The 17,742-nt window shown below is 43.6% G+C and overlaps 2 protein-coding genes across 15 annotated transcripts in view; one reads left to right on the top strand and one right to left on the bottom strand.

Annotated features, from left to right (window-relative positions):
* Window positions 1-17,742, top strand: part of LOC111080096 (potassium channel subfamily T member 2) — a 94,968-nt gene that overhangs the window by 39,374 nt on the left and 37,852 nt on the right. For 8 of the 14 annotated variants that reach the window (XM_041593201.1, XM_041593203.1, XM_041593202.1 and 5 more), the window contains exon 2: window positions 12,461-13,324. The exons of the other annotated variants lie outside the window; for them this stretch is intronic. In XM_041593201.1, coding sequence (XP_041449135.1) covers window positions 13,220-13,324 — 105 coding nt within the window. In that variant the 5' untranslated portion in view covers window positions 12,461-13,219. The remainder of the gene's footprint in view (window positions 1-12,460; window positions 13,325-17,742) is intronic. 14 annotated transcript variants of the gene reach the window in all.
* LOC111080095 (putative gustatory receptor 22d) lies at window positions 14,218-15,358 on the bottom strand. The gene is made up of 2 exons (XM_022375524.2): window positions 14,435-15,358; window positions 14,218-14,376 (listed from the first exon to the last, which is right to left on the bottom strand). The coding sequence occupies exons 1-2, from the start codon at window positions 15,356-15,358 to the stop codon at window positions 14,218-14,220; spliced, it is 1,083 nt and encodes a 360-aa protein (XP_022231216.2).

Raw genomic sequence — 17,742 nt, 5'->3', positions numbered from 1 at the left:
AGCGCCCATCGTTTGCAGCCATTCCCTCAACCGCACTTTCAATCGATTCAAAATAATGGGTCACTCAACGAGGGTGACATCTTTCCCATTCCGTGGCTGAACTTTCAGGGTAGGGTGGCCAAGACGCAACTCGACCATGTGCCACCGCGAAGCTTCTTCTGGGTAGACCCTCTCACTGGTAGCGAGAAGTACAGTGGCTTAGTCTACAGCCTGATGCTGACCTTCGCAAAGAAGCGCAACATCAGCCTGACACTGCAGCAGGGACTGTCTGTTGGCAGACAACTGACTCGGCAATCGGAGATAGTGAACAAGACACTTACAGGGGAGCTAGATCTGCCGATAACTAGCCAGTTCATCAACTTGAGACATCCCAACCAGAGTTTGACTTATGCCTTCATCGGAATAACGGCCATCTCGATTGTAGTTCCCTGCGGCAAGGAGTTGAGCATCGGTGACTTGATCGATATTCCAAAAATGATGCATACTCTGCTGGGGACCTACATCATCTTTACAGTGGTGGAGAGTCTAGTGGAAGCGATATACAATCGCTGGGCCCATGGGCGCTTCGGCTTTCGATGCTTGAATCTGCTAATCAATCTGCGGGTCTTTCGATGTATTCTAGGGATGCCCGGACATGGCCCTTTGAGGCATCGCGTAGGCACCGCCTTGGGCCAGCTGTTCGTGGCGATGTCTTTCACCGGTCTGCTCGGATCGACTTGGCTAGGAGCTCAGATGAGCACTCTCCTGACCATGAGTCCCCAGTACCGATACATCCAAAACCTCAAGCAGCTGCGCGACAGCAACCTAACCGTTGTCTTCAACGAGATGAGTCTCCAGGTGATCACCGATAAAGTGGATCCCGATTTCTTGCGCAGGCAGCTGACCAATGTCCAGGTCATGACCGGTAAAAAACAAATGGATCTGATCGCCAGCCTGAACACAAGCTACGCCTATCAGATATATTCCTCCCCCAAGGATGTTTTATGGGCTCTGCAGCAACACACAAGCCGCAAGGTTCTGTGCAAGTCCCCCCAACTGGATCTCGTCAGAGACATCTCGTACTGCATCGTCCTCCAGAAGAACTCCCTGTACGGCCTGGCAATGTCGCACTTCGTGGACTGGATATGGTCTGTTGGGCTCATTGCCCACTGGTACAAGCAAGCGGTTCGAGATATGGTCTATGCGAGCAAAGGCCCACATCACCGTGTGACACCGCAAATCAGAGTAAGACCAATAAAACTGCAATATTTCCAAGCACTGTGGACCCTGCTCGCTGTGGGCTGTGTTATATCAGTTTGCGTTTTCATTGCAGAGTTGGTAGTGGGTAAAAGAAGGGCTCGAATCGGTGGCACTCACGAATGAACGTGAGAGCAGGAATTTAAACAAAAATCGCACGTTATCCTTATTATTTCCTACACTCCAGGGTCTTTCATTTGTGAGAAAGACTCTAGTCAAGCGGAAGTTTTTTCTGCACATTAAATGTTTGGCATATACTCGTAATGGCCCCATTAAACGATTCCTAAACATGCTATCTAAATAGTAGTTGCTGCTTCTAATATTTATGTATTTCATAATTGCTTGAATAAATGCTTGCAAATGAAGTTCCAGGCAGTCTGAAGTCTGAATCATTCCTTTTCTTTAACTTATCTACATTCCCATCAAGGACAATAAAAGCTCTGCCATAAACTAGAATCAAATGACATATGTGACGATATCCCAGGCATTTCTAATGGAAATGGGGCACACAGTCAAGATGTTACGAAACTCTGACATGTGCCCTACCGGACGGGAGGCATGGGAAGAAACCATAAATACAGCATATGGGGGATGGGAGGAGTTCCCATTACATGCAACCTTGACCGCAATCAATAATTTTTGTTCGGGATTTTGGGGAGCGCGACAATTAATTATCGCATAATAAATGTATATTGATGATATTGATGAGCCAGTCGGGTCCGGCAGTCGGTTAAATGCAATTAGGGATATCGTGGATCGGCAGCGGACAGTCGAACACTCCAACAATCAATCGATTGACGTCAGTACACAAAAATTGGAATTGAAACAAACCGTTGAGTGTGACACAAGGCACACACCACCATTGAACAAAGAGACGGGCACACAGGGCGTATGCGTAGGGCCACACGTGACGTGTGTCTCCCCACGGAAGGGGTTTATGTTCTCAGCTTACTTCATGCCTCTGGATTGCGGCAACGGCAGATGACTTAACGAGGAGCGGAACAGTATCCTGTTCGGCAAAGGTTTCTTTCATGCAGGCAGCGCTCTGCTGCTTTATCATTTAATTAAAATTTAAATTGTTACCGAGGGCATAAAAATAACCTGGAAAGTAGCTGATGTCGACCTATGGTCGTTGGCCCCACTTTTTGTGAATTTTTTATATGGCCTACAATTTGCGTTTCTGCTGTTTGCATTTGTCGGATTGTTATTTGCTGATTGACACGGTGTACACTGTACACCATGTATGCGAGTGCGAGTGTGTGAGTTCTTTTGATTGTGTGCTGTGTAGAATGATCTCCCAGGGGAAGGCAGCCCACAGAAGTGGTCGCCTCGCATGTCAATTCAAAGGAGCGTGGAAATGTGCCTGTTAAATGAGTGTTAAGGCAAAGATATGGAAAAGAACCACACGAGAATCAATAGAAGGAAACATAAATAGGAGAAAATATATTCGCTTTTATTTTTGACCCTTTTCAATCGGTAGATGAAGAATAAGAGACCTTCTGGTTTCTCAAATATTTATAATTCCAATCCAGGTGATAGTTCTTTATTTCTAGAGTTTCGACCTAAATGCTGTTTCCAGTGTAAGGATTTTTTAAAATTGCAATCAAAACCTGCACTAATTGCCCATTTGATTCCATAATAATTTGCTGAGCATTAAATTTAATGCACATCCCATTAGAATGCACATTTGTTGGTCAATTTACTGTCAAAATATGCCGCAGCAGCAAAAGGTCGGTTTGGGCCAATTGACCGCATTAGGGCTGGCAGCAAGCCGACCAAAAACTAATTTGATGCAGAAATACGAGTATGTATGCTTCAACTGAGATGCAGACCTAAATAGACTACCCAAGAGGCATGCTGGGGCTGGGGCACGGACCCCAGGGCACAGGAAGAGTGTGAAACACAAAGAGCCCCAAGGCCATGACAGCCGCCGTTCTTCCACCAGTGTGCAAGGAAAAAGTTCACTTTAAGTTCAAATATTTGCCTGCCACACAGCCACCGACTGGCTCCGCCCAGACTCTGTTCGCCACAGCTCTAGTATATTAAGTAGAAAAGGCAACTGGACCCTGTAGCTGAAATCAAATAAAAACTAAAGGAGAGAGGAAGAAAGAAACGAAGAGAAAGCGCAAAAAGCTTAAAGAGTCAAGCGAGAGAAATATTCATCAATTAACAGCGGGAAAAATGCAATTGAAAACTGCTAAAAAGGCGAGCTTAAAGCTATATCAAGATTTTATTATGCTTTGGCGTCCACGCTCCGCGCTAAGCAACTCGAAAATCGTAAATTTACAACTGACAGCACTGCATGCCAAGGGAAGCAGACGGCTTATGGCAGGGCCAGGCCTTGTCCGGAACGGCTAAGTGCATGGCAACAACCGACAGCTGGAAGGGGAGTCCTGATGGACTATCCAGCGACTGTCAGGCTCGATTCTGTTTTCCTATTGCAAATATACAGACAGGCAAACAAACAGGAGTTGGACACATTGCAACAGATGGCACAAAGGGAGGTGGAGGAGGGAAATGGAGCGATTGACGGCTTGTCATCGCGTAGTCTGTTCATATTTTACCATTGCACGGCCTGACAATCCCTTTTATGTGGTACAGAAAAAAAAGAATATGAAATATCAGAGGTTCAGCTAATCCCGGATAGTCTGAAAACTCTGCAAAAACTTTTGAAGTCCCCTCCGAAGACATTTCTGCTTTTAAATTTCAAGTAGAAACTGGTTCCTCTAGAATTTTATTTGAATGATGTCATTCCCGTAGTGTACGGGATTTTTTAGCTTTTATAAATACTTTATCCTTGATTCTACGAAATCATTATGTATGTATAAATGTATTTCTGCTCTTTTCGAGACTTTCTGAGTGGCAAGCTCTGTATATATTTTACAAGTCAGATGAGGAGAAGATATGGAAGTATATGCAATGATTTGGAGGCAGCGGGTGCCCTTTGTGTAAGTTGCATTAACATGGAATTTAATTGCATTGCCTGGCCAAGCGTATTAAGATGGCTACTGTCACTGCCACTGCACTTCAATTAAATCAACACATTGATTAAATTAAATTTCAACCATTTTGCGAGCTTCTCTGTAACCGCTCTCTTCTTTTTCGGGATCGGGCTGTGGTGTTGGCGCGTCGTAGTTCAATTAAAAATGCCATCGATATGCGCAACGCCAACAACTGCATAATTTATGCAGTACGGCGGCGAGGTCCCACTCCTTTGGCCAGCCGTCAAGAGCGAAACAATTCTTTAATAAATTGTAATGCTGGTGAGAAGAGCGCAAAGGGAAGTGCCCGCAGATAAAAAATAAATGATTTTAAATATTTGCAAATGCCGCAATAACATACACATTTCTAAAAAATTGTTGAATGTGTTTAAATGTGCTCCTACACTCAGAGGATAAATAGAAATACGCGTACCGAATATTCAAATTGGAAAACATTCCGTGCAACAATTTTGTCGTGATTACAAAATTCTTGATGTGCTCTTATTAACACAGCAAATGGCTCCATTAGGAGCAATTCGCACACGAGCGAAGGCGCTTTAAATACTCGTCAAGTGTTTTAATTACACAAAGCGCGACAAACGGCAAACAACAAGCCAAGAAACGACAATCCCCAGGCGGCAGAGCACATGCATTCTTAAGCCGCTTAATTTATTTACACGGGTCCCAGAACAGGCCTACAGGCCTGAGCCGCCTTAGTAGCGCAGCCTTGTCCCAACCTAAACTTAGCTTAAATGCTTAGAGCAATATGTTGACATAGAAGACACTGGGCCAGAGTCTGGGCGACGCCGCCGCCCCCGCCCCCTTTGTTCGTGTCAACAATTTATTTTTGTAATTTATGCTTGAATAATTAGGCCCTACCGGCTCAGCCTGTCGCATTTCGCACGAATCTTAGCCGACAGTAAGGTGGTTTTTAATTGTGTAAATCCAATTTTCCCCGAGTCGGAAAGCAATTATGCAGAGAAACGATTTCCACATGATCAGATGTAGGGCGCACCCAACTGTGTTTAATTTCAGATTTTGCCCGGTTAACTCTTTATGATTTTATTTATCTCAGAGCGTATTTTATGTTTAAAATATTTCAAATACGTAATTCACAAGGACAGGGTCGATAAGCGCAGCATATTCTTAAATGTTTTCCCTTAAATTCCATTCATTTTCTTAGAATTCTTATTTGCTTGCTGCTCATATTTTATTCAAACGATGTTTTGTAAAGAATTTCCTGCAATTTTCTGAAACTAGGTTTTTCTTGTTCAGTTCAAACTTTATTTGTTTTCCACGTGCTTGCGGCAAGTTTTATATTTAGACGTGCACAAACTTTTGTGAGACACATAATGACTGTTGACAATTGATGATAAGGAGGGCAGACCAGGGGCCCAGGTCAGTACTTGTTCCCGTCCCCATTGTAGGATCTAACAATATTTTTGGGGCCCCCCAAAGTGCGATGAGTTTGCTATTTTATTGTATTAACAGCAACAGGCTGTTCAAACAGCGCCTGAAGAAATGTACACTCGAAGAAATCGTTCAAGAAAAACAAGTGTGATAAGGTGTTATAGAAATTTATCTTAACTTGAGGCGTAATACTTCTCGCAGTGCAGGGCCATGTTTTATTAGCAGAAACAGCGGGAAAGTACACCAACCGACCCAACCGACCAAATGAATTACCTTTCTCCAGTCCCACCCTCCCTCCAAAGACCGACAATAGGCAAATGCTTGTTTTTCTCGTGAGTATACAAGTATTGTATATGGAAAGGAACTTTCATTATCCGAGTGTATTCTGGTATTCCTGTATACCCGTACTGGGGCTCTAGAAGGTTGTGTTTGCTTACCGATAGGACGGACAAGACGGACAGGTCATGACAGGACGGGACGAAAAGGACAGGAGGGGCGAAATTCATTCATTGCCGCCTGGCTGGCGCAAATTGATTGTTTACATAATTCCATCATCGATTTTGTCGCTCGGAAAGTTTTTAATCAAGACGAGTGAAGGTTCAGTGCGGGGCAGGTTCATTGATCATCATAATCATCCCCATCTCCATCCCCATGCAAATTGGGAGAAATTAATAACAATTATAATTTACAAGCAAAGAGCATTTTGTGGGCAGCTGGGCTGCTGACCGAGTTCTCCCTCTGGTCACAGCTGGCACAGCGCTGTCGAAAGTGTAAATTTTGCCCCCCATTTTTGAATAGTTAATTATACAGTGTTTGCCCTGAAGCTGCAGCCGGTGGGTAAATTATGAGATACATACTCATATGAATGTATGTGAGAACTAAGGAACAGCGCCATAGGTTAACCTTCTAGTTGGAAATGGAAATGGCTGGTGGAGTGACAGCCCAGATGCTGCCAAATCAATAAAGTGCATTACTTTAGTGATTCTTCCCAATCCATTTATTTGATCAGACTGTTGCCAAGTTTTTATTTTCTTCAATTTGAGGTATTTTAAATTGTTTGCAGAACAACTGACACGACCCGAATGCGCAAAGGTTGCACGTAGTCCTGTAAAATATACTTATGTACGTGTGTGTATATGTTTATTCCTCTGGTATGATGTCTTCTCCATTCCATTATTCGCTTTTGTCCATTTTTAAGCAAGTTGAACGATCCATATTTTCGTATCTGTTGACTTTGGTGCATGCAATATGTTAAACGGCAAATTTCCTGTGGCAAAAAACTTTTTCTATTTATCAACGAATCTATTTTGAACTTTGATTGGCGCTAAAGTAACTTGTAAAATTTCTCAGCATAAGACTAATGGCTTCTACTATGTATAATTGATTTATTCAATATTTTATTTCAATAATTTCTTTATTTAATATGGTGCCTTGCATCAGGATAAATTGTTACGCCCTAAGTGGTTTCACGTGTTTTTTATTCGACTCTTGTTTCAGTCTTGAACAGAACAATGATACCTGCAAAATTCCTTTAATCCCAAACTATTTCATGCCGAAAGTGCTATGCATTTTTAAGTATTTTTCTGCTCATTGTTCTCTCTCTCTTTTTTTGTTTCGATTGTTGCTCTTTCTATCTAATGGTAACTGACAGTCAGATAATTGAGTGAAAAGGAAAGATAAATAAAAATAAGAGAGAGCGAGAGCATGTGAAAGCTTTTAAGTGACAATTTGTGGTCCGCATCGCTCCGATCTGAGGCGAATTGACGTGCACAAAACTTTCACATTAAACACTACGGCCGAGACGAGCGAAATGATAATTAATTGTGTTCCATTTTATACCCACATCCAGGCAAAAGAAATCCCGGTCAATTCGAGAGGACTGACTAAAATAATTGAATTTATTACGGACGAAGACGGAGATGCTCACGCTCTCTAACCTGAGGGGAAAACCAGATTTTGATATCCTGTGCGCGAGTGTTCGTATAACTCCTGCGGATGTTTTGTTATGCATTCCAGAAAATTCAAATTTTTGTAATATTAATGAGGAATGGCAGCGCATATTTCTGCCGTTACCCTCGAGCGAGCAACAGCTCAACGCATTCGCAGGACAACATTCAAATTGCGCTCCTCCAGCTGTACAGTTGGAGTGGAAACTGGTTGCTCGGTCATAAATTTGTGTTCAATATTTAATGAGCTCCCCCAGCGGGGCGCTAGGGGCAGGGGGATTCGGATGGGCTTTAATGTATGCTCGGCTGGCCCTAAATTGTTTATGGGGCGTATGAGTAATGTCGCCAAACGCACTTGCCTGCTGATGTGTGGCAAATGCAGTGCAGCAGCAACCAAATCAGCCATAAAATCCACATCATGCCTGTCAGGGCCACGCTGCTCTGTCTTTTGTCCAAATTTTAAGCGACTCTGGGCCACATATTCCCCCTCATCCCACCACATTTCTCCTGGCTCCTGGCTACATTAGCCAACTCATTTGGGTTGCATGTCGAGAGCATCAAGTCGCTCAACTGGAGTGCAGCAGAGCAGCCTGGCAGCCAGGCAGCCATGCAGCCATGCAGCCACACATTTATGCCGCTTAAGTGTTTTCCCAGTGTCGAGTGGAGCCCCATCTTGACACGTTTAATTTGTGTAAGTACACGTAGTACCTTCGCCAACTTTGCAGTCGGGGACAGGTCGGTCTCTGCTGTGGCGCGTTGAGAGTGTCGAACTCCGTAGCATCGTGTCGCAGTCCCTCGCATCCACTTTATTGGCTTTAACAGAGGAAATCAATGAAAAATACTGCATAACTTCATTTGGTCCCACCGGAGAGACATTCAAGTGGCAAGTGGCACGTAGCCCGATGCGCAAAGGAGAAGAGAAGAGAAGACACACACACACAAAACGATGTTTCCATTTAAAGTCATTTTACGTTTGCCCAACGAGCATTTTGTCGAGTGCTACCCTCTGTGCTCCACGGGCCCCATCCTCTTCAGAGAGCCCTTATCCGCTCACTCTCAGTGACACATTTCTACCGTTGCCAGGCGATGCACTGCATTTTTATGCGCATCCTCTTTTCCGTCCCATTCAGAGCTAAGCTCTGGCACTCCTCGTCATCATCTCCACCATTTCTTGGTTGCTAATCGCCGAGCACATGCCCCACTGTTTCCTGCCAGTGCGGGATTCCGCTTTATTCTGTTTCGTTGCGTTAGCTATTCCGTGAGAGTCTCGAATTTCTGCATCTCCGCATGCTATCCCGGCTGCTCCGCTCCGTTCCGTTTCGTTTCAATTCGATTTGACAAACGCATGCAAATTGTGCGGCATGTGTGGGGCTGCAGAGTATAGAGATTTTGTATTAGGGGTTAGGACACCATGGTGTAATCCTGTATCTCTGGCGGATGCTTCTGCAGTCTATCAAAAGGAGAACCAGAACCGCAGGAATTACTTAACGTGAGCATCACAGCCCTAACATATCCATGGCTATGGCTGGGCGAATGTACAGTTAAAGATTAGTGCTTTAATATGCATACCAAGCATCACGGGCTTACTGCGAGCTTCCAGGGATGCCAGTAAGTTCTATTGGATACTAAATTGTGTTGATTCCACTGGAATTTCCATATTAAATTCTTCATGAGAATAATTCTGCCATCTGTTGAAAACCAAAGATAATTAAATTCAATTTAAATTTCCTTAGATATTCGGAAACAACTCCCTAAGTGCCTCAGTCATACATCATGCAACGTTGTTGCGAATGCGTCACGTTGCCCCTTTCTTGGGGAAAGTGTCGAAACATTTTGCTCAAGGGTCCATTAAAGGGAAAACTTTGCAAAGCAGCCCAATATAATCGATTTCCCCATCCCCACTTGCATACGGGTTTTGGCTTCATATTAATTAAAGTTTGTTAATGCATTTACATGTAACTGGCAGCGGATGGCAAAAGTTAGAACGAAATTGAAAACTTTTCTCACAATTGAAAGTTATTTAAACATTCATAAGCTTTCCATTTACCATACCCCGATGCGGTGCGGTAAAAACTCTTATAAAAGTAAAAAGTAACTGAACTAAACTAAATGAAACTGAAGCTAAATGGCCAGTTCGTGGCACACTCAGCACTTAGCTAGTGCTAGTGGCAATTATGACACACAGGATGTATAGTAAGAGAGAAAGGGATAGTAATTGAGTGAAAAATGTTGAATGGCCAGCCAACCAACCAACCATCCATCCAGCAATCAATGGAGTATTCTTACGGTTTCGGTCTGTCAGTTAATGCGCCCAATTAAGTACCAAAAATTCCGCAAAAGACTGCGGCGTGAAATGCCACCGAGCACAGAAGTGGCAGGAGCACCAGTTGACCAAGTTAACACCCCCCACCCAGTCGCATTATTGCAGTGAATGCCGCGTTGCTTTAATTACATGAGCCGCTCCCCAGCTTTGCCACAGTCCGGTCACGGATCCTGCTCCTTTGTGTAGTCGGGCACGGGCACGGGCCGGACACCCGGACCCAAGCAACGTGGCAGCAATTAAAGTAAGTGGGGGCCATTTTCCTTTCACTTTTCTGTTGCCATTTCTTTGGCCGTGCTCAGTACTCAGACCTGCCCATAAGTCCCCCCCAAAACATAAATTTCCTCTGACAAACGTCCTCAGCTTGGACTCAGCATAGTTTTAATTTTAGTGAGATTTTTCATAATTGCCCCCCAGGCAGAATCGCCACCAAAGCGGCTTCCTACTCGTTACTGTTACGTTGCTGTGTCTGGCATCTTCATTTGAATTCTGGGTGCACCTTTAACTATAAATATGTTTTGTTAAAAATTTGCCTCCTCTGCAAAACCTTTCCCTTAGACCACACAATTGTATACCTAACCACACGTTCTCGTACAAATGGATCATATTCATTGACATAGGGTATTGTTAGCTTTGTTTTGTCCAAGTCTGAAATTCCTTGCTCCCTCCTTCGTGTGATTAATGAGTTCGTCTTTGGGCTTTATATAGTTCGTTATTTATGGGCAACAGCCATAGCAGTGCTAGTCTGATTTATGCAAATTTGAAATACTGAACTCATTGTTCGAGTTAATAAAATTACGAGTAAATAACTAATGGAACATATGTACGTACGCTCAACGAAGAAGTTCTCTTGAAGCGCATATCCCTATTATTCAATCATTATTGATAAGTTCCTACAAATATATTTAACTTACTTTGATCTATGTCTCGGGTCTGAAACTTTTGGCACTCACTTAAATCAATTAGCCGTGCTTCATTGGAATTTTATTTCGACTTATTTATAAGCCAAGTTCAAAAGGAAATAGCCGCAATCAGAGAAGTGGGAGTGTCTGAATTAAGCCTGTAATTACTTACGGCACGAAAAGAAAGTCTGACACACATACAGACAGACAGATAGACTAATTTGGGAGAATAATATTGTGTCATTTTTGAATCCTCTTGGAAAATTACCAACTTGTAGCTGTATGGGTGTGGTGTGAAAATGCCAGCACAGCATTTGACAAGGCATTGTGAAACGGAGCATAGCAGAGCAGATTCCGATTTGGTGACAAAACAGCAACTAACATGTGCTGTATTTTCTATACAATTGGAAAACAATGGAAAATCGAAAAATAAATTGAAACGAAATGATTTCTCTGTGGCTTGGACTCTGCTTGGGTTCCGGACCGGTCCCTTTGCGGTTTCATCTCGACCTCCTTTGCTGTGTCGCTGTTTGGCATTTTGATCTTTAAAAATTGCTTTGAACTTTTGGCATAAAAAATCGTAGCTGGCTATCTATTTGGAGAGCAATAAGCTCCAAGATAAACCCATATGCCCAGAGCTTGTTCGGGGAAAGTCCCTCGACGGGATTGGGTTGGGTTTGGTTGGGTTGGGTTTGGTTTTTGTGTGTTGGCTTTTTGTGGGAAGTGGGAGTGTGAGGGGGGGATTGTTGTTCCAGCCGAAAAGTTGCTCGTGTGCGGAGAGTGTAAACTGTCAAGGCACCAGCTGTTTCAGTTGTGTGCGACGTGTGTGTGTGTTGGCCATAAATTCAATTTTGAAACTGGGACAAAGAAAGGATGGAGAAAAAGCTCCAGTTGCGTGTGTGTGTGTGTGTGTGTGTGTAGCGTATTGTTACTTGCAACTGCAACTGCCACTGCTTGTCGCCTCCAAAACTAATAATCAACGAAATTTCGTTACCTCTCGCTACCGTGTGATTGTGATACCGACCATCCATCCATCCCAACGACAACCGAGTCATGTGAGCCATTTTCTATGTAGCTTTTTATTGATTTTATTGTTTGGGTACGTCTAAATTTAGCCAGAGCTAAATTCCAGGTCGTTTGCTCGTAGATTAGTCGGCTGGCTCTGGTCAAATGGAATTATTAAACAATATTAAAATATATATTCCGCATCTTGACATTTTGTCAGCCTCCAGCTGAGCGAACTTAAACGTTGGGGGGCAAAATTGTTTAATTAAATTAAACACTTTTTGTGCCATTCTGTGGATTCAAATTATGCTGGCTGCAGTGGCTGTGGCCAGTGGCAACAACTAAGTGGCACAAAGATGGCAAAAATTCTGCCTGGCACGTACTATTTGAACTTGAGATATTTCTGAAGCTGCTTCTGTCTCTGCTCTCAACGGGTGTCCCAGACCAAAGGCGGAGCAGTATCAGGAGCAGGAGGGCTCTCCTATCTTTCATTTTATTATTGCAAAATATCTTGGCCATAATTTCATTTGGCAGGCAAATGCTATGTCTCTCCCTGGGGAGGCAGTCGCCGGGCGACAGCGACAGGGCACACTTGAGTCGATGCGGAGTGGCACAACAACCCGTAGTTTTCCCCGAACATCAATTTATCTTTTTCTGCAGGACAACCAGCAACAGCAACAGCAGTAGCAGCAGTGCAACAAAAAAATTAACAAACAATAAATATCAACAGGAGTCCAATAAAACAGCTTTACATTTAACTAAACCGAAACTGACCAACTAAATATAATAATCAACTAAATGTAAAATATAATTAAATATCAACTCAACGGAGCGGACCAAAAAATCGCCAATTCTAAAGAGCAGATGAAACGAAACAAACAGTTGCCCATATTCTAATCTAATTCTAACGTATAATTAGCCTATATTATAAGTGTACATATGACCAGAATGGAACGCAAATTGGTAAAAGCTTTAAATTAGTCAACTAGGACCAGAGGAAAGAGCAAACAGAACACTCTGTCTCTTGCCCGTCAATTTTTGTGTAAAGTGTAACTGAACGTGTAACTGTGTAGACTGTGCTGTAGTTATAGATACATATTCAAACTATACCTATACTCGGATCGTCTCGAATAAATAAACCAAAGTCGTGCCGATGCTTAAATAACAATAATCACCAAGCAGCATTTAGATAACTTTAATTAGCTGAGACCCAACCGAACCACTAAAAGACAACTTCAGGTAAACCAAAACAAACCGTAACAAAACTTAACAGAACTCAAACCGCAACACGAGCAAATCTTTTCTGGGAGCTTTGTAGTAGATGTGTTCCAAATGCATTTATGTGGTCTGTGTATGTGTGTGTCTTTGTGTGTACAAATCTGTTCCTAGCTATATAAGTATTACCTACCTTGCTGCACCATGAGCATGAGCAGCAGCAGCGATACCAACAATAAGAGCAGCACCAGCCATAGCCACCGGTTAAGCGGCATCCGTAACAGCAAGTTAGCTAATTGGTTTCCACAAGTAAGTTTTATTTGATTTATTCCTTGATTTCGTTCACCTTTTGCCCATTCGATCGACGTCCATCCTCCATCCTCCATTTTCAGTTATCACTTTTATTTGCTGCACAAGTTTCACACTGCAAAATGGGACCCGGCCAGCGCTGAAGAGTGGCACTCATCTCTATCAATGGCAAATCGAATTAAAATGTCAATCCTTCGGCAGCACGTACACAGACAGTCACGAACAAACAGAACCCAGGCACAGACATCCCACATACGTATTTCGCTGCAGGGAATCCATTGTTCTCGTATTTGGATGGCTTCTAACGATACCCTGTAATCATAAGGGAACCTAAGTGGAGTTCAAAGGGGGGACACAAATCTAGTAAGAAAGTGGGAAACTAAAACAAAGAATCTGGAGATCAGACTGTCACAGGAGTAGGTTCCAAGGGAAGAAAAGAGGATTCAAATGGAGAAATAGTTCAAATACAAATATCGGCTCTCCACTGAGTATCATTTAAGTCGACACATTTTATTGTACTTGCTTTTGTGATATTACTTTTGTTGTAGCATAGCATGGACCGTACCCCAACCGAATCAACATCCTCATCTTCATGCTGCACACATACACGCACACACACACACACACATAGCTGCTCTTGGTCCTGCTCTGGGTCTTACTGCTTTGAATTTAGATACATTGTTGATTCATCCATTATATATTTATATAAAGAGATTTGTATTGTGGAAGCTGTGCATGTGTTTTGCTTTTGGTTTCTGCTCTATGCTTGCCACAACAGGAGAACTCGCTGTGAACCCTTGCTCATAATAAACTGACAGATAAGAAGGGCTTTATTGGAACGAACTTTGATGACACTTGGAGCTGTGGCTCGGTTCTGCTGTGGAGTAAACAGCTCAACGCTTCAGAGTCATGTAGTCGGCCTGCAGCCAGCAGATTGTGTACAGCATTGACTTGGCCATGACGGTCAGAGTCAGCTTTCGGTCAAAGGCAAAGACATTGAGAAATTCAATGCGCTTGGGATGCAGCGATAGCTCCAGCGTGAACACGGAAAGCTGAAATACATAACCAAATAGGATTTATTTTCCCCATGGTTAATGGGTCGCTCCTCACCAAGCGATCCATTCGGGTTGTCTCCCGCATAATACGCAAAGAATCCTCTCGCAGTTGGGTAAAGTGCTCCGCAATATCGGTGCCAAAGTAGAGATTGAAGGCGTCCAGGAGATAGCTGAGTATGACAAAGATCCGCATGGAAAGGCTCAAGTCAAGGGACTTTGGGGCGGCCAGCATCACGAATATCTCATAGCCGAAGGTAATCTGGAACCAGCTTTTGCAGGCCAGCACAAAGATAGCACAGTTCTCGTATTGGCGGCACACTTGCTGGGTGATCCGCAGCATCTTCGAGTAGAGATGCAGCCACCGCCTCATCTTGACCGCTCTGTTCCTCTGCCTTGACCTGGCCAGCAGCTGCGACATTTGGTCGTTGATCAGCTTATAGTTGCGACACATCTGCCACAGCACGCTGTAGAACTCCAGGACGGCTGCCAGGAGCATGTTATAGAGCAGCCAGTACGAGACCACATTCAACACGAACAGGGAGGAGAACACCGACTTCATGTAGATAGGATAAAAGATGTGAATCCGCGTCAGAGTGATGACGACGAGCAGCATCTTCATGTAGTATCGGATATTCAGCGGGTAGCCACTCGGCTGACCCTTAAAGTATTTCTTATCCAGATGAAGCAGTTGCTTGAAGACCTTCCTGAGGTGCCGCCCCTGCCAGCATGTTACGATGTTGCAGGCGGTAGTGCCGCACATTGTCAGGGTGGAGATACAAACCCGGGGATTCTCGTGCGAAATGTAGAGCATTCGCACCACAGCCATCACACAAAGAAAGTGGTGGATCAGATTATATGCCCGCAGCATGCGTGAGTCCACCAATCTCTGCAGCTTGAAGCTGAAGTAGAAGGTGTGCAGGCCATTGAGGACCAGAAATTTGCTTAACCAACTGTAGAAACGCGACTTGTTGAGGTGCATTGTGGAGACTGCTAAGCAGCAGCTAATTCGCGGCCATATTTATACACTCTGGAATGGGACCCATTAGCTTTGAATTAATGGGTAAAGAATTAATAATCGAGGGGTTAAGAAAAATGAATATAGCATCCAATTGGGAGTCATCAATTTGCGCTGAAAAATTGCTGCACCCTTTGCGGATCATTATCCACTAGCTCCTCTATCCAGTAATCAAGTCACGGAAATCCAACGAATATTCGAGCCATATTCGGAAAACAGAAAGGTTGATTCTCTGACCGAGGTGAACTGTAACCATTTTCGGCAGGTCTGAGTGCCCTGAAATTAATATTCAAACTATTCAAACTTTACTCGAAGGGAAATTTTATTTGAGGCGATTAATTCCAGTAAATAAGCTTTAAATAATTTTATTTTAATTGCTGCTGACAATTTAGTTCCGTCAAGCATATTTTCTCTTTGCTTGCTGTAATATTAATCCAAAAGTTCCGATTTTTTGCTGGGTAGGTGGATCTTTTTGTTTATTTTTCTGCTCTAAATACATATACTCGAAACCAATATTGCCTAGTACTCCACGGTTGCCATGTACGTATACGGGTATATATATAAAGATGTTAAAAGCCAACGAATGAAATGAATTTCAATACTGATAAATCAAATAACGTCACTGGCAAAGCCCTTTGTGTGGCAAACTATAATAAAAGTATGGATACAAAGGTCCTCAGGGTCCACTCGGCAGACACACTCCCCTGTTCCGCCGTTCGAGCTCCGCTCCCCACCCTCCGTGAGGCAATCAATACGGCTTTTTAATGAAGAAATAAAAGTGGAATGTCCACTTGTGTTGTTCGGGCAGTGTCGTAAAAATTGTCTACATTTTTATTGCGTAACTGACGGAGGGGAATTCAGGCCCCTCAACGCTCTAGCCAGGCACGGCCAAAGGACCGTGAAAAGATTGTATCCTGTCTGCCGTCCGTCTGTCCGTCTGTCCGTCGGTCTGTCCCACTCACATGGCTAATGGTCTCAGGACAAGGAGAGCCTGAGCCGCACGCACCATCGCGTAAACGCGTGCTGAGCTGGAAAATATTCACTTTTGTGGTTGGAATGCGGCCATACCGTACCACCACCGCCAACACCACTGCTGGAGCCACTCCACTACACAACCCACTCCAAAGTTCGCCAGGGACAAGTGTTTATTTTGGCATTTCGCCCCCCTACATTTTTTTGTACGTCGATCTGCCTAGTCAGCATTTGGCAACGCACTCAACCCGATAGAGGGAATCTCAACAGAAACCCCAAAACCGTGACTGAAAAGGCCTTTGTTGGCCCTAATGATTATTACTTTCCTTTCGTTATTTTTCTTCCTGCATCGGCATTGTTCGCTTTCGGGAAATTCCCACATTGTTTGGCTGTTCTTCGCTCTTTTACGACGATTTTCAATGGTCGTAAAAAAATGTTCGACAAAGCTGATGCTGGTGGGATACGGATTTTATGCTGCCTAAATGATTTGCAAATTTGGGTAAGCAACTCACGGGCCGGGCTTATGGGTTCCTCCTGAAATTGCTTCATAAAGACTCTTAATTAGGAGCAAAATACACGCTCAAAATGTCAAATGATCTCAAGGGGAAAAAGGCACATTTATCCGATTGGAACAGGTTGAACAGGTGTTTCTTATAGTATTATGGGATGGACTAGCAGTGGTATATACATATATTATATTAAATCAATTCAATACAATACTCATTATTCAGAGATTTTCTTCTTTATTTCTAGTTTTGTGATTGTATTTATTTTATAGCTAATGGAGAGCTCTCTATTGTAGTTCCTCTCGTTCTTCTGGTTCTTACCGAGCTATATGTCGCATCAATTAGTATTGGATCAGGTAGTGTGACTAGTATCGTTGGCTCTGTTTCTGTTTCTGGTTCTGCTTCAGTAGTTGGTATGGAAAAATTAATGCAGTTCTTAATGCATTCATCTCGCTTCGAGTAACCCTGAACGCAAGTTAGGCCATTTCTGCATTTGCCACCTCTGTTGACCCACACCCAAATCGGGGGGTGGCATACGGACCGAAAGCCCCGACTAATCGTCGTCTTCAGGTTACACTTTTCTTCCCTGGTGAGCTTTCTCATCCTGAGCTCCAGCGACGGCTCTTCCGATTGCACAATCGTTAGCCCAACCAGGAGAAGCGACAGCTGCAGCATGTAGCGCATTGCATAGGCAACTGACGGACAAAGGACCAGCCATTTGTCAACTCTAATTCAGTGGAATTACCATGGAATTGGCCGCACAGTGCAACGAATTCGTTTTTTTCCGCTCAACAATCCAGCGCCGCATATCATCTGAGCATTCGGGCTGCTGAAGGTCTTTTACATTCGTGAAATATGGCAGAGTACTTT

The sequence above is a fragment of the Drosophila obscura genome, unplaced genomic scaffold, assembly GCF_018151105.1.
Source record: "Drosophila obscura isolate BZ-5 IFL unplaced genomic scaffold, ASM1815110v1 contig_186, whole genome shotgun sequence".
NCBI classification, from domain to species: domain Eukaryota; kingdom Metazoa; phylum Arthropoda; class Insecta; order Diptera; family Drosophilidae; genus Drosophila; species Drosophila obscura.
This window is presented reverse-complemented; position numbering and strand designations above follow the sequence as displayed.

Excerpts from the sequence above, each read along its gene's own strand:
- LOC111080095 (XM_022375524.2), bottom strand. The coding sequence starts at position 15,358 with ATGCACCTCAACAAGTCGCGTTTCTACAGTTGGTTAAGCAAATTTCTG. Across the intron at positions 14,377-14,434 it reads CAACCCGAATGGATCGCTTG|CTTTCCGTGTTCACGCTGGA; the intron begins GTGAGGAGCGAC and ends TATGTATTTCAG.